The 22,871-nt window shown below is 38.0% G+C and overlaps 1 protein-coding gene across 7 annotated transcripts in view; it reads right to left on the bottom strand.

Annotated features, from left to right (window-relative positions):
* Positions 1 to 22,871, bottom strand: part of foxp1b (forkhead box P1b) — a 413,548-nt gene that overhangs the window by 185,837 nt on the left and 204,840 nt on the right. For all 7 annotated transcript variants that reach the window (XM_067998895.1, XM_067998898.1, XM_067998900.1 and 4 more), the window contains one exon: positions 20,931 to 21,112. In XM_067998895.1, coding sequence (XP_067854996.1) covers positions 20,931 to 21,101 — 171 coding nt within the window. In that variant the 5' untranslated portion in view covers positions 21,102 to 21,112. The remainder of the gene's footprint in view (positions 1 to 20,930; positions 21,113 to 22,871) is intronic.

Here is a 22,871-nt window from a genome sequence, read left to right on the forward strand (position 1 = left end):
CATTTTTTGGCAAAAGGAAATTCCATATGCAGTATATTTATAAATCTTTTAGTTCTGTTTATTCTTCATTATATGAAAGATACAGCTAAAACTGTGCTACATATTAAATACAACTGCAGAGTATTGCCATGCTGCCAAATAGAAAACATTCTCCCACTAGATGTATATATTACACACACATACACATACTAGACTTTCTAACAGATACTACCAATTATTTTTATATTTTGTGTACTTAGTTCTTTTTCAATTCCCTTTATAATAAATTGATTACAATTTGTGAAAAGCTTTAAGTGAAACAAACCATTATAATCTCGACAGATGCACAAATATTAATCCTTTCAGCTGTGATAGCATTGTTACACCCGAAATAAAGAAACAGCAGGTTTGTAGTTTATTGGTTAGTTAAAACTATGAATAAACTTTCTTCTGATTTTAGTCAGCAACGTTCAGAACTTATAGAATTTATTTTCTGTAGTGGACATTTAATAAGAAGCAAGCAATTTTGAAAGCTGTAAAGGGATTTCAATCCTCAAAGTAATCAAAGGGTTAAATGTAGTGTTACGGGTCGGAATGGAGGCCCATGGAGCCGAAACAACAGATCAATCATTCATCTGTTATTTGTGCTATCCCGCTGCTTACAAGTCATGTCAGACCCACTCATTTATCAATCAGATTTTTGGTGTAAAATAGGAGTACTTTCATTGCAAGGACAAAACATGAATTCAAAAGCAAGAAAAGCACTTCCTACATCACAAGCTCTGCAATAGCTGGTATGGATTTCTTAAGAATAGGATCTGAGATCAAAGATTCCACAATAGCAGAATTTTGGATGAATTCTACTGTTTGATGTTTCTGCTACAATTCATTTACCAAATGAGGAGCCATTATACCTCTGCTCTGACTATTGTTAGCTAGTCAGTTGAAATTTATTATTGAAGCCATAACTAAAGTTATAAACCTCTCATTGTTTTCTTTATTTATTGTCAGATTTTTAACACTGTAAACACTTTAAAAGTATAAATCTGCAATATTAAACTTTTGCTAGAGTTCCATTAAAGCACTTCTTTGTCATAACTGTTACAAGCATTCCTGGCTGAATTTGTTTTAAATCAATAGCCCAGTTGTATGCTTTGTTCATTGTCACTGAAATGTACGTATGAGCAAGAGCTCTGAGTAACCTATGTAATCCCCTTCTTTAGACTTTACAGGCATAGAGGGGGGTTTAAATAATCAAAACCACTTTCTCACTTAGCAGTGGCTTGCTTTAAACTCCCCCAAAACAGGAAAGACCAAACAACCACTCTTTGGAAAAGATGGTGGGTTTAACGACTTTACATAATAAGACCCACCTGCTGATCCAGCCCATTTGGTCATATATTGAACAGCAAAGAAAGATATATCCCAGCTTGAAAAAGTATTTAAAGCGGCAAAACTGGAAATAAAGTAAAAAGATGTAAAAGGTTCACAAAGAAACAAAGTAGTAAAAGTTTTGGGTAGCACTATTCATGTGTAGTTTTTTTTGTTCTTGCCAAATAATCAGTTGCCATTTGTTGATTTGATTTTGCACATGAAAAAACATTAGGATATTCATTTATATAAAAGCCAGAAAGGACAGTCCATTAGACAAAACAACATACTGTGTCCTTCACATAATTTTGACAAACTAAATTAAGCAAAAGTTAGAATGAAAACTACGAAACAAAAAGAAAACGCTCTCCACTAAAATCATATAAACAAAAACAAAATCCAGCACAGGCAAGTATCATGTCTTATTAAATTATCAAGCCATTTAAACCTAAAAGGATTGCATTGACCTTAAAACGAACTACAAGAACAGAAGGGAGCTATATATTACCTGGTTAGATGGGGTAGCCAGTGCATTAGATATAAGCAGCTGCATCTTAGTGTTCCAGAAGTCAGATTATTATGTCCCCATCACAGCAGATTCTTGTCAACTGCATTCACACTAACAGTGTTCTTATGTTTTGCCTAGCTGTAATGGAAGGTTCTGCCTCTGCATCATCTAAACAACTGTTAACATTTGCCCAGGAGCAGCTTTCTCTTTGTCCAGTCCCTGTCTCCTAACAGATGTCATCCAAATCTAATCAAGCATAAAATGGTCGTAAATATTTCTTTCTGGTAGATTTCACATCTACATTTCATGCAGGGACATGATATTTTCTAATACCTCCAGGGAGCACCTAATGCAAAAAACAGTTACTTACATTCATGACTCATGTTCCTATGGTAATAAGGAGAGCATGTTCAGTTCAAAGAAAACGTAAAAAGCACAAGATTGTTGCTCTCTGTGCTTTAATGTGCCATGCATCACCATTTCCATTTAGGCATTACATTTTATTGCTTTTGTAAATAATAAGCAAAACAAAATAAGACAATGTACTCCGTGTACCACCAGTGATGTGTACTATAACATTACTTTATCTAGTCTTCAACTTTTGTTATATGAAACACAAGTTGAATTTTTTAAGTTGGCAGTTCATTTTGTTAACTCTGTTGTGTAGGTATTTTTTTAATGCATTTTGTTAGGTTCTGCATGCCATGGACCAGTCCATGACTGAGGTGGTAAGCAGCGTATTCACAGATATCTGCCAATAGTACTTTTAAAGAAACTTTTAGAAGGTATGACAGATTAGGACAGGTGGCTGGCCCTCTGAGTTTCCTTCTCTTCATGCAGGGAAATGCCTTCCCCTTGGTAATCTGGATGGTTTCAGGTACTGACCATGTGGGGAATTATGAGGGTAAACCATGTCATGTTACTTTGTGACAAATGAGTAGTTTTACATAGAATTTAATTTGTACAGTTACAATCTCCAAAATCTAGACACAACATATTGTTGTGAGGAATAAGTACCTAATCTCTATTTTAAAAATATGCCATATGGATTTCTATAGTCATTTTTGTAATAAACTTCTTTGATATCCTTTTTCTTTTCTTCTATTTCATACATACAGTACAATTTAAATACTGAAATACACAAAAAGCAAAATAACAACTGGATTAATATTATAATCCATTTCCTAAAAATAAAGCCTTGGCTAATCAATTCTGGCAATGTTTTGCCATTTTTCAATGTGTATGCAAATTGTAAAAATCCATAAGCGAGATCCTAGTGCTCAGTAATCAAGTTTCAAATTATAATCTGGTCTGATTATTTCAAATTTTAAAGTTTACAATTATATTTAGCTGGTTCCATGTAATTATTGTTAATTTCTATAGATGAGATGCTTAACATAATTTGAAAATTAAATAAAAGTCTAATTTTCTTTCCACAATCCTGTTTGCTTTCTATTTCATTAACAAAAGCCTAGCATTTTTATGACCACTGGAAGAAATGAAAGCAGCTAGAAAATGCACTTGAAGGGTGAGCTTTCCAAAGCCAGCATTTGATTACTGTTAGTCAAATTAAGCTCCCAGGCAAACCATTTGCATGAGTTTTTTTGTCTGTGAGATGGATGTTATATAGACAACAGCGTACAAAACAACTTTTAATTTTGTGAATCCCCAAAGGCTCAAATGACTGCATCAACTGCAAGGGGAGATGAGTCAAACTTGCCAAGATGGTTTAAACAGACTAGCGTACGCTTCTCCCAGACATTAATTAAAAACTCCCACTGGTCTCTTAAGTTAAAGACTTGACAAACAACAAGTGCACCAGCTGCATATGTGTGCAAGCCTTGCTTTAAGGTTGCTTGTGACACTTTAAGACTTGCTTAATTGAAGCCCGTAAAAGCCATGTCTGTAACCATTTTTAGAACTAGTTTATACAGCAACTAGAGAGAATAAACTACCCTTGCAGTGCATTGCTGTTATCATCACTATATCACTAAATAAGACAGCAAACTCTCAAGTACGAGTTTCAGTTGTTAAAGCTCAGCTCTCAAAACATATTTCATACATATTCCTATGGGAACGATATCTGAAGACAAGCTAATGCAAAGGCAAATGCATTTCAATAAACAGTCGTCATTTCTTTTTGTTAGTACCTTTGTGCTCCAGCTCACAGTTCTGTCATCCATTCCCTTCCAGAGCTCTGAAGTTAAAGTAGTGTATGAATAGTGTCATCTATAATCCAGACCGTACATGTACATTATAAATAAGAAATAAAAGTGGCTTTCAGTACACTACTTCTGCATTAGCTGCCTGCCTTCTCTGTTTCTTTCTCCGTCTCTGGATCTTGATTATTACCAATAATACTTACCTATGGAGCTTTCTGTAGGCAGAATGGGTAAGCAGTGGAATGCACCTAATATGAAATATGGAAACAAACAAGGATTTAACTTGGGCAAGGTCTCAACTTCAATTGCTCTGGTTCATTTAACATTTAACCCTACAGGCCCATTATATGTTAATGGGGCCACTCTTTTTTACATTTTAGGTGCAAATGAGACCAGCCATGAAAGTTTGGCTTGGAGAATAATTATTTTGTAGTTTCTTTAGTACAGGTTAATTATTTAGAAAGCAAAGGGGAAACCAGTTTCAATGTTTTATTTTATGTTCAAAAGCACAGGATTCATGTTTTTAATGCAGAAGTATAAAAAATATATATGGTTATCTGCTTCAGGGTATTAAACTGTTATAACTAAAGTAGACTAGACTAAAATAATGAAGAATTGTTAAATGCTTTCTATGAATTCTTCATTGTTTAATGATCAATTAGTCTTTCCACCCTGGGTGGAATACAAACTATATGATCACTTAAGCATGGACAGAACTTCTATCTGACGAATCTCTTTTAAGACATCTATAAGTCATAACAGAAAAGAAATTACAAGACTTGTATTAGCATAAACCATTGTGATGTCAGCCAGCCTTCTCTGCCCTTAGTGGAAATCACTCACTCCTTCCCCACACTGGTGTTTCAAAACCAAAATGATTTCATACGCTAAAAGCACAATTATGAGGTAAACAAAATGCTTTATTTTGAAACACTTCATATATTTTTTTCACTTGTGAAGTGGAACAAGACAAACTGCTCCTAACTTCATCATTCATGTGTTATATGGATTGAGAATTGTAGAATCTGCTACCTATTTTTTAAAAGTGCTGAAATGAAAGGTGATAAGAAACTACATGTGTGTACATATATATGTGTATTCCAAACTAAAACATCTATTCTTGTAAACATTAGTTCAAGTTTTCTTTTATATTTAATGTAATGTTAAAAAACATGGAGCAAGTTATTTGATAAACAAAAAGATAACACTGGCCAGTGTTCTTCTCAGATATTCATTAGCATTCATGCCAGGAAATATATTTTTTCATCTTAACAATTTCGATATTTTCCTTTCTGCCTCCACTCTATTTGACACAATAGCTATTATTTTCCAAACACTTCAATAGTATTAAGAGCTTCTAACCTTAAATCACACAGGCTGACATTTTTTAAACTCAGGAGGTTTGTGCCTTTTAACAATACTTCCAACGGCTTATAGAGTAACCCTCCTGAATAAATCAACTGCTATTTCCTCTTATAAAGAGTTGTTTCATGTCTATACGTCCAGCTCCCGCTCCACACTATGACTTTCCATTATTTGTCAGTTTTATCGTTAAACATGAGTGCAGTAGAGATTGAGACACAATGGTTTGGCCTATGAAACAGGCCTCATGAAATGTCCATTTGGCCTAACTGGTATTTATACTCCACACGACTCTCCTGCCATTCTAAATACCTCTTCCCAGCCTGTCCCCATATCCTTCTATTCCCTTCTCCCTCATGTATGCATCAAGCCTCCCCTTAAATGTGTCAATGCTTTCAGCTTCAACCATTCCATGTTGCAGCAAGTGCCACATTCTCACCACTCTCTCATATAAAGAAATTCCTCCTAAATTCTTTATTGAATCTGGTAATGTTTACTTTACACCAACTTGATCTGGGTTCCCCTACAAGTGGAAGCAGTTTCTTCATGTCCACCCCATTGAACCCTTTCAGAATTTTGAACACCTCATTCAGGTCTCCTTTTAGTCTTCTCTTTTCCAGACAAAGGAGCCTCAGACTGCTCAAGTTGTGTTATGCTATTTTACAGTACAATAACAATGTGCATTTATATAGCACCTTTAACTTAGTAAAACATCCCAAGGCGCTTCACAGGAGCATTATCAGACAAAATTTGACACCAAGCCACATAAAGAGACATTAGGACAAGTGACCAAAAACTTGGTCAAAGAGGTAGGTTTTAAGGAGTCTTAAAGGAGGAGAGAGAAAAGTAGAGAGGCAGAGTGGTGTAGGGAGGGAATTCCAGAACTTAGGGCCTAGGCAGTTGAAGGCATGGCCACCAAAAGTGGGGCGATGGAAATCGGAGATGCATAAGAGGCCAGAATTGGAGGAACGCAAAGATCTCGGAGGGTAGTACGGCTGGAGGAGGTTACAAAGATAGGGAGGGGCAAGGCCATGAAGGGATTTGAACACGAGGCTGAGAACTTTCAAAATCGAGGCGTTGCCGGACCAGGAGCCAATGTAGGTGATAGGTGAACGGGACTTAGTGCAAGTTAGGATACGGGCAGCAGAGTTTTGGATGAGCTGAAGTTTATGGAGAGTGGAAGATGGGAGGCCGGCAGGGAGAGCATTGGAATAGTCGAGTCTGGAAGTAATAAAAGCATGGATGAGGATTTCAGCAGATGTTCAATGGCTTACCTTTGTGTTCTTCTTTAAGTCCTGCAACTTCTTCCAGACCTCCAGGCAGGTCCCCCTAATAGTCAATGCTGAGTTCATTCTTTTAGTGGCATACCACCATACTTGGCACCTCTTTTTCATACTTTGAGGGTAGCTTTCCCCCTCCAAAACTCTGTTTGCATTTCTCCATAACAGAAGTTACCAGCACATGCAGGACCTTGCTGGTAAATTTGGCTCCACTTAATTGTTATTTTCAACAAAAATTGTGCATTGCATATAGCTGGATTAATGAACTTTCCAATATTTAGCTGCTGGACAAGCATTAAGGGATCAGGTGCGTTGTGACTGTCTGCTAGCTGTTCAATTCCACTAACACAACTGCAATATCAAGAATTACACGTTTCTAAGCAATATATTCTCAGGATTTTGGTGGTGATTTATTTTTAAAATGGGCATTTCTCCCATTTTCCATAAAAAAAAGGAATGTCAGGTTCCTAGTGTCTGATGAAAGGAATCACTCAAGAAGTTTATTTCAATAATAACGTTCTTTAACGTGATTGCTCAATGATGTACACATACGTGCACATGCATGCATTTATTTTTCAAGGGAATCAAGAGTTGATGATGGGATGTACCTTATTAAATGTGGTTAGAGACTGTTGGATTCTACATTAACATTGATAATTTGGTTGCTTCAGTCCCCCCACTACCAAAGTAAACAAGCACAATCCGTAGACAAAAGGTAAATTGTATGAAATTTGAGTTATGACAGTGGGCTGAATTCAGGGGGTTGTAAAGGAACGTCACTTTCAAAACATTTGTTTAACAGAGGCAGTAACTGCTGTATTCTCATATTTCTTATACATCATAATTGGATCAGTGCACCAAGATGCCACAGACAGTTTTGAAGATTTATCTAAATTAATCTTTTTCAGAGCACAGAGATTTATAAACAGTGTCATTGACAAAAAGGAAACAGTCCCAAACTAGGAGAAAGTGAAAAGTTTTCCTGCCTCTGTGCAGCTTTGAGTAGTCTGTAACCAGTATTTCCTCGCATTCCTTTTATATTACCCAAATATGTGTATAACAGTGATTTCTTTTTTAAAAATGGAATAGATATGGGCTATGGGGAAAGAGCAGGGGCGTGGGACTAATTGGATAGCTCTTTCAAAGAGCTGACACAGGCACGATGGGCTGAATGGCCTCCTCCTGTGATGTGAGATTCTATGATTCTATAAAATATTGCGGTAATTCTGCAATCTGGCGCTCACAGAAAGCGCATCTTGGGAAATTATAGGCAAACAACCTGTGATTTTCTGTCCATTAATGAGCAGACAATCATGAGCTGCATGAAGAGATACACTGCCTGAGAGCGCCATTCCTTGCTCTGAGCTCCTGGATCACGGAATCACTCCTAATGCTGCAAAATACAATTTTTCAGTTAAAATGTGCCACAAGAAAAATGCACTATTTTTACCATCATAGTAAACCTTTCTGACTGGCAGAAACCTTTAAACAAAAAAAAAATCAAGTTGAGGTTTATTTTGATTAAGTTGCTGAGTAGTCTGATCTAAAGCAGAATATTAATTTTTTTTGGCATTTTAAATAATAAAAAACGGTGGTAATTTTGGGTTATTTTCAGCAGCTGAGCCATTTTCACAAATTACCAGGTGCTGGACAGAGATCATCAGAGGTTGAATGCACTTGCAACACAGGTAAGAGCTACGCAGAATGATTTTAAAGTACTGAAGGAGAAACTTACTGCTCAAGGAAACTGCTTGTAGATGCAGCTGGACATGTGGAGGAATCCCATTGTGGCCATTTTCAAGAGATCCCCAGACACTGCCAAGTTATTAAATGCGAAATCTGGCTACAACCTGGCAATAATTTTTTTTACATTTTGGTAGTTAACAGGCTTGCGTTGTGGGGAGGTGTCAGGATTTAAAGCTCCTCAAAAGGTACCTATTGATACACTCAAACACTCCACGTGCCATTATTGTGCCTTCTTTAAATGTTCTGTATGGACACTATCTACTTACAGGTGGCAGCACTCCAAGCGGAAATGTCACCTTTTTTGATTAAACTACTTGACAAAGACGAAAATAAGAAAATCTTGTACTATGCTCTCTACCACCTCCCTTTCAGCAGATACAGAAGTTTGCAATTAGGATATCTATTGCTAAAAGACTAAAAGATGGAATGTAAATTAGATGTGGTTTTATCCCCTCACTACTATTTTATAGCAAGGTAGCTTTTCTACCAGATTCTTGAATGAAATATATTGCAATCAACTGGGCAAGGCAACAAAAAACACTGACTGTGAAAAGAACAAAAAAAATAGAAAAATCCACAAACAAAACCAATTACTGCCAAAGAAGCATCATTCTTCAGATATATTACTTGAAAAGGATGGAATGAATAGGAGTAGATTTTGGACACTCTGCACTGCTAATATGAAAAATAGGTAAAGAATTCCGAGAACAGAACGAATCGGAAATATTTTAGTCAAAATATTTCTTGCTGTGAAAGGGGCTCAACAAGCCACACAATACTGAACAAACATACAAAAGCATTCCCTCAGCAGGTCATTCACTGGCAGCTGTTCCCCAGCACCTGGATAATGTTTATACTTCATAACTTCAAGCTCCACATACTTATGGATAATGACAATAAATGGGAAAGATTTAAAATGGAAAATGGGCTCCTTCAACTCAGTTTACGTTTGTTCCTGCACAACAACTATTGCTACCGGCATTTTCTATCAACTTGTTGAAAACCCTTTTCAAAAACAAAGATGTGTTTCATTTCTTTGAACATTTTTGCATTCTACTTTTGTTTTTTTTTACCAGGAGCTTTCAAAAACTATACAGAGGTAATTTTACGAGTCCATGCTGCTAGCAGGGAGTCTTGTCCGGCAGCACTGCATATTGGAAATTTGGGAATGCAATGCCCACAGTTTGCTAACCACTATAAGTAATGATGTGGAGATGCCGGTGATGGACTGGGGTTGACAATTGTAAACAATTTTGCAGGGGCAGTCTGTAAACACCATGTATTATTGTTCAATATGTATAAATGCGTAGGCTTCAAGGAGATCTTGAAACATTTGCCTGAGGAAGGAGAAAATCTCCGAAAGCTTGTGAATTTAAAATAAAATTGCTGGACTATAACTTGGTGTTGTAAAATTGTTTACCACTATAAGTAATGTATGGTTGGATGTGTAAAATCTCTCCTTACATTCTACTCTGTGTATTCACCATATTAACAAAATCTGCAAGAAAGCAGAGGGTTGGGTTCCAAATGTATGCCTATACATACGTATATGTACGTATATGTATGTATAGATACATATATATCTATATGTATATAAATGCCTCTATTAATAAAGCTAAAGATCACATATGTTTTATTAACAACCGTCTCAACTTGTCCTGCCACCTGTTCCTGCACTCCCTTTAAAATTGTACCATTTCATTTATATTGCCTCTTCTCATTCTTCCTACCAAAATGTATCACTTCACACTTCTGAGTTAAATTTCATCTGCCATGAGTCTGCCCATTTCACCAGTCTGTCTACGTCTTCCTGAAGACTGTTACAATCCTCCTCATTGTTTACTATAGTTCCAAGTTTCGTGTCATTTGCAAACTTTGAAATTACACCCTGTATACTCAAGTCCAGGTCATTAATATATATTAAAAATAGCAGTGGTCCTAATACTGACCTGGGGAACACCACTGTATACTTCCCTCCAGTCTGAAAAACAACCATTCACCACTACTGTCTGCTTTCTGTCCCTTAGACAATTTTGTATCCACGTTGCTACTGTCCCTTTAATCCAATGGGCTTTAATTTTGCAAACAAGTCTATTATGTGGTATTTTATAAAATGCCTTTTGAATGTCCATATACGCAACATCAAATGCACTACCCTCATCAACCCCCTCCGTTACTTCATCAAAAAATTCAATCAAGTTAGTCAAACAAGATTTTCCTTTAACAAATCCATGCTGACTTTCATTTATTAACCCATACTTTTCCAAGTGCCAATTAGCTTTGTCCCGGATTATTGTTTCGAGAAGTTTCCCCACCACCGACGTTAGTCTGACTGGCCTGTAATTGCCGGGTTTATCCCACTCCCCTTTTCTGAACAGAGGTGTAACATTTGCAATACTCCAGTTCTTTGGCTCTGTCCCCATATCTAAGGAGGATTGGAAGATTGTGGCCAGAGCCTCCGCAATTTCCACCCTTACTTCCTTTAGCAACCTAGTATGCATCCCATCCGGACCGGTGACTTTTCTACTTTGAGTACTGCCAATCTTTTAAGTACCTCCTCTTTATCTATTTTTATCCTAACCAATATCATGACTACCTCCCCCTTTACTGCTATAATGGAAACATCCTCTTCTCTAGTGAAGACAGATGCAAAGTATTCATTGAGTACCTCTGCCATGCCCTCTGCCTCCACAAAAAGATCTCCTTTTTTGTCCCTCATCGGCCCACCCTTCCTTTGGCTACCCTTTTACTATTTATTTGTTTATAAAAGATTTTTGGGTTCCCTTTTATGTTGGCCACTAATTTATTCTTATACTCTCTCTTTGCCTCTCTTATTCCTTTTTTTAGATCTCCTCTGTATTTTCTGTATTCAGCCTGGTTCTTTACTGTATTATGAACCTTACATTCCTCATAAATCTCCTTTTTCTGTTTAATTTTAATCTCTACATCTTTAGTCATCCAGGGAGCTCTAACTTTGGATGCCTTTCCTTTCCCCGTCGTAGGAATGGGTCTACTCTGTACCAAGACCAACTCCTCCTTGAAGGCCTCCGATTGTTCAATTACTGTTTTGCTAACAATTTTTTATTCCAATCCACCTGGCCAAGATCCCTTTTTAACTCACTGAAATTAGTCCTCCTCCAGTTAAGTATTTTTACATTTGATTGTTCTTTGTTCTTTTCCATAACTATTCTAATCCTAATGATATTATGATTGCTGTTCCCCAAGTGCTCTCCCACTGAAATATTCTCCACCTGCCCCACTTCATTCCCCAGAACTAGATCCAGCACTGCTTCCTTCCTCATTGGGCTGGGAACACACTTTTCAAGGAAGTTCTCTTGTACACATTTCAGGAATTCCTCCCTCTCTTTGTCCTTTACACTGTTACTGTCCCAGTCTATACTGGGATAATTGAAGTCCCCCATTATCACTACTCTATAGTTCTTGCATCTTTCTGTAATCTGCCTGCAGATTTGCTCGTCCATCTCCTTCCCACTATTTGGTGACCTATAGTATACACCCAGTAGCGTAATAATTCCTCTATTGTTCCTGAATTCTAACCAAATAGATTCTTTGATTCCTCAACTACATCATCACTTTCCAATGCTATAATAGTTTATTTGATCAATACTGCCACTCCCCCCCCCACTTTCTTTCCTGAATACATTTTAGCCAGGAATATTCAGTACTCAATCCTCCCTTTCTTTGAGCCAGATCTCTGTTACTGCCACTATATCATAGTCCCATGTGGCGACTTGAGCTTGCAGCTCACTAACCTTATTTACCAGGCTACGTGCATTTATGCACAGGCATTCTAAATTCATCTTAGACTGCCCTGCATTTGCCCCGTCTGATCCCTCCTATTTCTGAAATATTCTTTACTCTAGTGCTGTTTGTCCCTCCCAGTCCTCTGTGCACCTTGTTTCTCCACCCTATTATTTCATCCTGGTGCCCACCCCCCTGCCAAATTAGTTTAAACTCTATTTCCTGTCATTCTACATGAGGAAATAATGCATTCCTCCCCCCAAACAAATCCAATCCAACCCACTTTCTAGAATTAACTGCATTCCTTAACTAAACCAATCTAATTGGCAAACCATAACCTATTAAATTAGATAAAATGAGGCAAGATTAGCAACTAAATTCCATGAAATGCTTTCATTGAGCAAAATGATAAAGTAGATAAAATATACCGATTAAGAGTACAAGTGGCTTGAAAGTCTCATTCTAAACAACTAATAAAGCTGTAAAACAGTGTTGGCTAGGTTGTTTGGTAGCCAAGCATCCTGCTAATATTTTAACAAGTTTGGTCCAGATGGTGCAATAGCACAGGGCACTAGTGCACTGTCACGTTGTATTACAAAACAGTACGATGTGGCTTCGTCGCTACGTGTTCTTAAGTCTTACGGCTGTCTCATGGAAATGGCAAACAGAGGCAAGGTGCTTCCCTAGAGGAAGGGCTGAACAACAACTTGCCTTTTTATCATGCTTTAGCATATATTAAAACATTAAAATGCACTTCACAAAGATGAAAAGGGACACCAAGCATTGGTGGGAGAAGAGATGGGAAAGTTAACTAAAGCATGATCAAAGGCCTTTGATGGATGGAAAGGTAGCAAGGTGGTGGGGTTTAGGGAGAGCGTTGTAGGGTATGGGGGTCAAGATGACTGATGGCTATGTTATTGAAAGTGGAGTGGAACAGGTGCAAAAGAAGTTAGAGTTGGAAAAACGAATGGTGCATATCAGCATGTAGAGCTGAAGTAGATTGCAAAGGAAGGATGGGCAAGGCTGTGGAGGGATTTGTAGACTAGGATTTTGAATTAAATGTAGCAGGGGACAGGAAGCCAATTGAGGTTTGCAAGGACAAGGGTGATAGGAGATTGGGACTCAGTAGGGGATGGGATGCGTTAAGCAGTGTTTTGAATCGGTCTGAAGAGATTCAAAAAGAGAGTGATGGGAAAAGTGGGAGCAGAGCTGTGTAATCACAACACATTCGAACACCTTAGAAAAGAAAAGGAAGTTAAAGATAAGGCAGCAGCTGAAGAGGACAGAGAAGCGTGGGTAAACTTTTGGGGAGGGTAAAGACTGCAGTTTTGAAGGGTGGAGGGACAGAGCCAAGGAAAGGGAGCTACTGTCAATGTTGCCAGGCATTGGGCCAAGGAGAGGCGCTTGTCTGGTGAGAAGCTGGGTCACGAAAGGGTTGATAATGTAGACGGTGATCTCATAGAACAGACAAGTCTGATAAGGTTGGGACGGAAAGATGGGGGGAGTTACCACCCTAAACTTGAGCTCATCCAAAACTCTGCTGCCCCTAGCCTAACTCACATCAAGTCCCATTCACCCATCACCCCTGTGCTCACTGACCTATATTGGCTCCTGGTTCCAGGACACCTCAATTTTAAATTCTCATCCTCATGTTCAAATCCCTCTATAGCCTTGCCCTTCCCTATCTCTGTAACCTCTTCCAGCATTACAACCCTCCAGGAACTCTGTGTTCCTTCAATTCTGGCCTCTTGTGCATCCCTGACTTCCTTTGCCCCACTATTGGCGCTCGTGCCTTCAGCTGTCTAGGCCCTAAGCTTTGGAATTCCCTCCCTAAACCTCTCCACCTTTAAGACACTCCTTAAAACCTACCACTATATCCAAGCTTTTGGTCACCTGTCCTAATGTCTCCTTCTTTGGCTCGGTGTCAATTTTTTTTGTTGGTCTGATTACGCTCCTGTGAAGCGCCTTGGGATGTTTTACTATGTTAATGGCGCTATATAAATGCAAACTGTTGTTGTTGAATGATACGAGGTTAAGGCTGAAGTATGAAGGTGCTGAGGAGGTTTGTCTCAGGGAAGGAAAAGATTGAGGCAGCCAAGTGGATAGTCTCAAAAAAATCACCAGGTGAGTCAACTCGGACAATTCTTCTGCACCTCATAGGATTCTGTTCAATTACTGCTCTACACACAGCGTTTCATTGCACATTGACAAATGCTAAAATTTATAGCCTTCTCTAAATTTATTTCACTTTTACTTTTGTTACAGTTTTTCTGTTTCTTCCATTTTTAATTATATTTTTTCTTACCTTTCTGCTCTTTAAGATACTTTGGTCCTGAATTTACTTGAAGCTTTTGGCTAGTTTTTGCCTTCAAATTGGCATACCAACATTTTGGTGGGTGTATCCTGGGGTGGGACCCATTCTGCCCAACTACTACCCCATGATAGCTCCACTGCAGTTTGTGAGGCAATCTGGGGCCTTTCATGTATACAATCGTATGCAATGTATCCACAATTTAGTTCCTTTTTTATTTTATTTTCTGTTTTACTTTTCTTCATTTCTACCTTTCACATTCACTTATCCTTGTTTACTCTATCCATTTTTTGACTTCATTACTTTCTATTTCTCAATCCCTGCGTCTGCTTCTTTCTGTCATTCTATATTTGATTTTTGTATTCGTGTCTTTTCATTCTATTTCCGTTTCTTTCAGGCTCTGATGTGATCTGTCTAGTGCCCTTCTGTTTTAAATACTCACAGCAGAAGGGAGTCTCTTTGATCAGCAGTAGTGATTTTCATTGGCATTATCACTGATAAGAGAGGCTCCAAACTACCACAAGGATCAATGGAAGTCTGGGGATTAAAGTGAGGCCTATTCCAGGAGTGTGGAGATTATAGCTAGGAAGCCATACAAAAACTCAAAATTTGTGCACGAAACAGGCTGGTGGAACAGCATGTTAGTATACATCGCAGACTGGAAGCAGATGCATTCTACCGCATGATACTCCAACATAGTGAGATCCGAATCTTAGTCAGATCACCTGGGAGAGGGGAGGAGTCTCTTCCTCAAATAGAGTGAAGGAAAGTTGGACACCAACTCAACATGTACCATTTTTATGCATCACCACATGATTTTTACAGACTAGGGTTGGTTGGAGTTTTGAGAGTCGCCAGTCTGCCTGCCCTCTTCAGGTAGGGGTTCCTAAAAGGAGAAAAAGAATCTGCAAAATAGGGTGACACACACGTAAAATGTAGCCTGGAGAAAACACATAAATATTTGCAGATGTTATAGAAACTTAAAATGGAATCATATGACCACACAATTAAAATATGACAGAAATTACCGAGAGACAAAAATGTGAGATTACCTCAAAAGAACATCCGCAAATATATGTACATGAGCAGAAAAATGTGAACGTGTGAGACTACGGAAACAAATTAGTGAAGTGACAGATTGCAAGCATGAGAAAGAGAATCTATGAGAAAGAATACTGTAAGTGGTTGTAAAAAGAGAATACCCACAAAAGAATTACCGAGAACGATTGTAAAAGAGAGAATATGTGAGAGAGGGAGAGCGCCTGTAGTGAGAAATCATTCAGAGACAGAATATATGTGAGAGAGAGTATGTTTGTCTGTGTGTGTGTGTGCGTGCGTGCGCATGAGAGAGAAAGGCGATGGGGTGGGAGAAGGAATATATGGGGGTACAAAAGAAAAATGAGGAAGACTAATGGGCAAGAGAATGGGGCGTCCATTCAGCAAACAAAAGGTGTACTCATACCCTCAATATCACTAAAGATAATTTTCCTAGACAGTACGCCCTGGATGCCTAAAAATTGCATGGTATAGTGAGCTAGGAGTAGAGGGGCAGCCTTTGAAAGAATGATTACAGTTCTAAGTTTGTTGACTATAGTTTTGTCTAACATTGCCTGATATAGAACAATAATGGTTGTGGTTTAAACTGGTAACTGGTGCCTCATTCTGAGATTCTGAGATTCAGTGAGACAGTGTTTATGCGGAAATGTTCAAAACAGGTGTTCAGCACAGTGAGGAGGGTTAGAAGTTTCTGGGAAGTCAATGTAGGAAGACTGTACATTAGTAGACCTATTCCACTTACCATGTATGTCATTAAATAGTACCTTCTCTTTCACATTTGGAAGGGACATTTTGAATTTATCTAAGCTGCTGACCCCTCCCCCCCAAGGGACCTTGAAAACTTTAAGTTTCCAGCTAAGTAGTAGTCATAGAGGTGTTCATAGTATGGGGCTGTTTTACAATCCAGGCTCAAGAAGAATTTGTCACAGTGAAGGGGTAGGGAATGAAGCAAATGTCCAATTTAAATAGTCACAGAAAGTTCAGTGAAGCATTAAGGCTCTATAGTTAAATAAAATATTTCCCAGAGTCCCTACTACTAAGTAAAACTCAAGGCATCTCTTCAAAGGGACTCTAATGTAGGACTCCTCTTTACAGAGGATTCAATTATTGCTTTGTTGCACCTCTAATAAAAAGGTGATACTTGTATCCACAGAATACCTTTGTTGTATTGTTCCAAGTTAAACCATGCACTATCAGACTGCACTGCATTGTTTTAGCTTATCAAAGCTGAGGTTTACCCTCTTTCAAAGCAACACAATTGTTCCACTGATGTTTAGGTCCAATGACCAAACAAAGAAAAATATAAACCATGCTTTCCATCGGGTTCCAGCAAACCAAATCATTAAAAAGTGCAGCTGAACAAACCTAATAAAGACACTACCAACAGTCCAGCAGTATACTCCTTTTGTCAGAGGGAGGTAATTTGAAAATCTCTGATAATTTGAATTACAACTCAGGATGCTTACTAACTGAATAAGGCATGAGACTACGAAAATGAATATTCATGCGACTAGAAAATAATGATGGCCTTTTGAGGTTCTGTTTCTGTATCAATTTGTTTCTATTAATAATATAAAATTTCAAACAGAATCCTTACAAAGACTATGTGCAAACTCTCTAAATCAGATAAAGGTGATCAGTGTGTTGGAGAATTTGTAAGTAACCAGGCTCTCGTTTACACTATGGGGGTAAATTTGAATTGGTTCAGGATTCACAGCTGTTTTAAATCAAAAGCACCATTTATACTTGAGCTGCAAATTCACATTTGTTTTGAATTTACAGCTGAATCCAGCAATGTGGTCAAATAATGGTGCTGAGCTATTTACTCTGATCGTATTTCGGAGTAAAAACTCCCACCTCTTGACCTCAGAATTGACCTGAATTGTGAAAAGCAGATTGACATCAGGCTGGTATAAATGGCTAATGTAAGTCTCCTGCAGGAAAGCAGATCTCAGCGCATGCGATGTGCTGGTATTTGAATACCACCCAACATTGCTCAGAAGAGTGCAGTGAGTCCATTCAAATACTCCCTGCCTTTTCCAAAATATACCTTTGAATATTATTCATTGTACCCCCTTTTGTCACTTTTAAGTACCGTTTTTAAAAGTTTCTTCCTTTTTTAAAAGAACAAATTATTGATAAGGTAAGCTAACAGGTTCACGGATCTTTAACATGGACTCTGTGAAATTGCCCGCGTATAAGCAGTTTAGCAAATCCTTATTTTTCCTAAAGGACTTGACCATTGGTGCCATGCATGAATGAACTTTCATATGAGATAGCTCACACTCAAAACACTGAAACAGCACACCTTCATCTAGTCATGTACAGCCAACCACCAAATTCTTTCACTTTTTCAAATCCGCAATAGATCCAACTGGGCAAATTTAATGCAAACACATCCATCCAATTCTCCCTGTTCTGATTTACTCGTAATCAGATACAAATTTAGTGCTCAACCCAACTTCAACATAAACCCAAGTAAACTGCATTCAGCTGGGGAAGGAGAGTCGTCCTGATGTATAGAACCGATCTCTGCAGGAATTGTGGTAAAAATTGGTACAAAATGAACACTGTGCAAAATTAATGTTATTCCTGGGGAACAACTCAAAAATATATTCTAAAACATATGGATCTGAAAGCAGGTTTGAAAACGTTCCCATTCCAGTCACTGATCTATCTACCCATTTGCCCAGCAGTGTAGCATGTGAGCTGGTTAGGTACTGTCCATCACAATGCTGTTTTGAATAGAAAGGACTTTAAAATGCTAGGGGAGTGAATTTGGTTCAGATCAACAGATCCAAATTGAATTCAATACCCCTGTGTAAAAGAGGTCCTGGCGCACAAAGCAAGCAATTCTCTGCCATTTAGCAGCTCAAACTAGAAAGCAGCTCGTGTGCGCTTCTTTTCTTTTGCCATGTAAATAAACACCAGTGTAAACTGGCATGCACAATACCAGTATTATATCGTTCTATAAAAAAGTCATCCTTTAACCTTTTATTAATAAAGCACTGTACCAGCTCAAGTACACTTCAGATCCATCAGACAGCCTGTATATGCACTTTACCAACATTTAATTTCTGTCTGCTCAGCGCTATTTGTCAATAAATGCTAGCAATTGCAAAATACCAGTGTTTATTTTTCCTAGAACACTGATATGAGCCAGGTGCAATATGCAAGCACTGCAGAACAAATTCACAGCAACCTTCAGCACCAACCTGAAATAAAAGACTAGGTTCAAAATCATACCTCTTAAACATTCTGGTAGTTTTGCAGCGAGATGTATACATTTTTGTCTTATGAGGCTGGTTGTTTGATGCCATGTCTGGAAGAGGCTTTGGTGATGGTGTCTACATCATGAAGATCTTCTGTATTTGGAACAGAATGAAGCCCCTTCTATGTGGCCCTCTTGTGGTAGGTCTCACAGGCAGTACCATGACTATATGCTAACTAAACCCTTCCTGCAGCAAATTCTGGTCTTTGTTCATTGTTATATTTTTTTAAAGAATGTGATTGCTCACCTTAATACTTCTATTCTAATGTAGATTAGATTCATTCTATTAGAGTAGGGCAATCTTTCCTGTGAGAGGAATTTATAAGCACCCCCTTCACAATCCCTAACCACAGACCCCCTTCCATTTCACCCACAACACTGACTAGACTGAAGTGCTATTCTCCTTCCTCAGCTTTCTAAAACATCTTAACCTCAAGTGCCCAGGACTAAAGGAAAGGACTCCACAGAAATAGTAGCAATTTTAAACATGTACTCAAAAGAAGTGCATGTATTTGTAGATAACAATGCTATAGAAAACTATAAAGTATAAAAATTCAATAGACCTTTGAGCTCCTTCTGCTTAAAAAGGTAGCAGTTGTCTGTCTCCCAAGAGATTTACTGCCACTATCAGTCAAATCCCTTTAGGATTACATGTTGATCAGGTCATTCTGAACTGAATCAGACTTGGTTACTATTTACACTGTGCTTGCTGAAACCCAAGACATCTACCAAACCATATCCAATTACTAGTCAAACACGTTCTCATGGGTGAAGTAGGGTATACACGTGGTGTAACGGGATTTTTCTTGTACAAAGCATCAGGGTACAATTTGACATACTGTCCAAATGACTACAAGACCTAAGCTTCTTTAGCCAAAGTTTAAAATTGACTGTGGCAGTGCCAGGCAGTAATAAGCTCCTTCCAAAATAAAGATGGAACTATTAGTGTGTGTGTCTGAGCCATAGAATTGTGTGCAGATTGAGCTAAGAATTGAGGTAAATGGATTGGTATCAGCAGGCAGCTGCAGACACTCCAAGGGTCCCTCTCAAACTCCAGATCTACCATGGCCTCTGCCTTTTCACAAGGTAGATAGAGATGAGGAAGGCCAGATTAGCTCATCCATCCAGAAAGTCCTTACTGTCTCCCATCACGGCATCTATTGTTTCTTAAATTATTCACCTCCTCGACCATACCCAGATGTCCATTCCATGTGTTGATCACTCTTTGAGTTAAGAACTTCCGGAAGGGAGTGATAAATTTGCCTTTTACTTGTTTGAACCCATGTCTCCTTGCCTTACTCTCAAGATTTAGTTTGAAGCAGTGTTGTAGATCTACTGTTTACAATCTTAAAAGCTCTGTAAGATCTTTTTTAATGACCTGATGTACACCCCATGCTTCTCCTTTGGAGAAAAAAAGTAAGAAATGGTTGTTTCCTTTCAACGGGTATAGAACTTGAGCCCATATATTTAGAAAGGCTGGCAAAAATTTGAATTATCACATGTCTAACTAAAATGTGACCATTATGCCTGATCCCTACTTGGAAACCCTCCATTCAATACTGTTGCATTTTGAATGAAAGGTATTTTTTTAATGAAGGAAAACCTGAATACTTACAACAAAAAAAAACAAAGAAAGATGAATAGCAGAAACTGAACTGATGATAGTAAAAATCTGGGATTCACAGTTCATCATGAATTCACCAGCTCCCAGCCACATTTCTATTTCTTTTTATTTTAAAAAGGAGCAGAAATCACTTTTATTGACTACAGAGTAAACTTTTTTTTAAAAGTCCTTTTTGAACAATTCTGATTCTGTTTTTAAGCTACGCATTAATCAAAGCTATACCCTGTTGTCTTTGCACAGCAAATCAGAATCTGCCCCTGGCAAAGAATGAGGAAAAGTCAACAGGAATTAAGTTTCAGTGCAACTGTTTACTCAACTGTGGCCTGTAGTTATTGAAATTTTATCCATGGTTTTGTGTGACTACAGCAGTAATGAATTCAGCATGACTGCAATTCTCTAAGTAATGGCACATTTATTCAAGCAACAACCTGCACATCTACACTGACTGAGGTAAACTGCAATCTGCATCAACAGGAAAAGCCATGGCACTAACTATACCTGTTGTTGCTGGAGATGAACCAATTCAGCAGCGGTCACTTCAATGGAGGATATGTCGCCGTTTGATCTCCTTTCCCTTATGCTACTGTCTGGATAGTGGTTACCGCTGCTAGCTCCGTTCTGATTGGCTGAACCGTTGCTTGCTGCCTCAGTCCCAGATTCTTGCATCATGACTCAAAAACCTGAAAAATAATTCAGAACAACAGCTGTTATCTCAGCAATTTTAGATTTTGTCCTCGACTTTTGAGTTGCCAAAACGGTGAAAAAGTGGTGACAAAAGCCTTTTATTTCTTTTGAGTTGCTATGCAGTTACTTAATTACCTACACAAATAGCATCTCATTTTAGTAAGTCACAATGGTTGGATTTCATATATATTTTAGAAAAATAATGCTACACACCATTATTTTCTATTCACTGGATCATACTATTTTAGTGGGAATTAATTTCACTGGTGGTGTTAAATTAAAAGACCCATGAAACTAAATGCCTTATGAGATTTCTAAGAGTTTAATTTAGCCTTATTTTGCATCAGTGCTATGCAACATAATTAAAATCTAACAAAAGAGCAAAAGAAGGCAATTGGGTTCAATTTCCCCCAGTAGTTAATGTGAACAAAAAAGCAGAAACCCGTTTCATACTTGCACTGACTTTTTTTGTTCACATTAGTGACTGAGGAAAAAATATTCCAGTGAACAATCTTGTGCCTTAAAAAATAAAATACAGCATTATACCAGCAGTCTGGAAAAGTTCAATTAGTTTCAAAGCTGCAGTGGTCATTTCCAAGATCTGCCACATGATTGTACTTCCTGTTACATTTATCCACCTCCCATTTTTTAGAAGCAATTTTGTGTAAGGACCGGATCAGATTCAGATTCTGATGTGATCCTTCCCTCCCTCTGTCGAACAGCTTACTGACATTCATTATCTAGGCTCACACGTGAAGAATGACCATGTGGACAAAGTACTGGAGATCAGCTGGTGCCTGTGGAATTGTAGGGAATCAGCACCTCCAAGAGACAGGGAGAAAAAGGTGAAACTGAAAAAAACAATTCAGATTAGGTTTAAGTTTAATTTTAAGTTTAAATCTTCAGTCTGTAAAGAGAAAGTTGTCGACAATCATAGTGGTCTGACTGTGAAATAGTCATCCGATTAGCTGGATTCATCGTATGTTTCCTGGACAGCACCATGATTAACCATTAATCTTTATTTGCAAATGAATTTGATGCCCAGAAGAGTAACTGAAAATATCCAGGCACATGGATTAAACAAAGTTGTATTTTTTTTGGAGAGTTGGGAGACTAAGAAAGGTGTTTAATAAATACATATGTATGATGGGTGCTGCAGCTTTAAATTCAGTTGAACTATAGAGCAATGATTAAGTAAAAATAGTTTTTGTTGGATCACTACATCTGTATTTCAAAATAGACCACATGGAATGTTTTGCAAAGACTGGGTATGGAAAACATGCCCTAGGTTACATGGGTGTAATTTTTCTGATAGTTTGGAAATAAAACCTAGTCAGTCTGACAAAAGAAGTACTGCCTCCTTAACTTTGGTTTGCCTTTGGCTGTTGGCAGGCTTTTAATTCACTTCACACCTTGATAGTGATGTACTTGTGTGATCAAAACCCAACTGTACCTCTTTACTTTGATGAATTAACCTTTTTGGGAAAGTTGCTCAGCTAACAAGAAGAAAGGCTTTATTCCAGGACAGTTAATGAAGGTTGACCAAGTCAGGCTGAAATGAATTAACTTAACTGATCAATTATTTATATGAAGCAGAAAAAATGCCCTTAAAACACTCTGCCTAATCATCAAAGGAAGTGAAAATTGAACTAAACACAGATTTATAATATCACATGCTTACTCCTGTGGGAAGCTCAGTCACTGGAACCAGAATGGGACTAATAAAAGCCGACTGACAAAGATTCTAAATTAAAA

This window comes from Heptranchias perlo, chromosome 17 (assembly GCF_035084215.1).
Source record: "Heptranchias perlo isolate sHepPer1 chromosome 17, sHepPer1.hap1, whole genome shotgun sequence".
Taxonomy (NCBI): Eukaryota; Metazoa; Chordata; class Chondrichthyes; order Hexanchiformes; family Hexanchidae; genus Heptranchias; species Heptranchias perlo.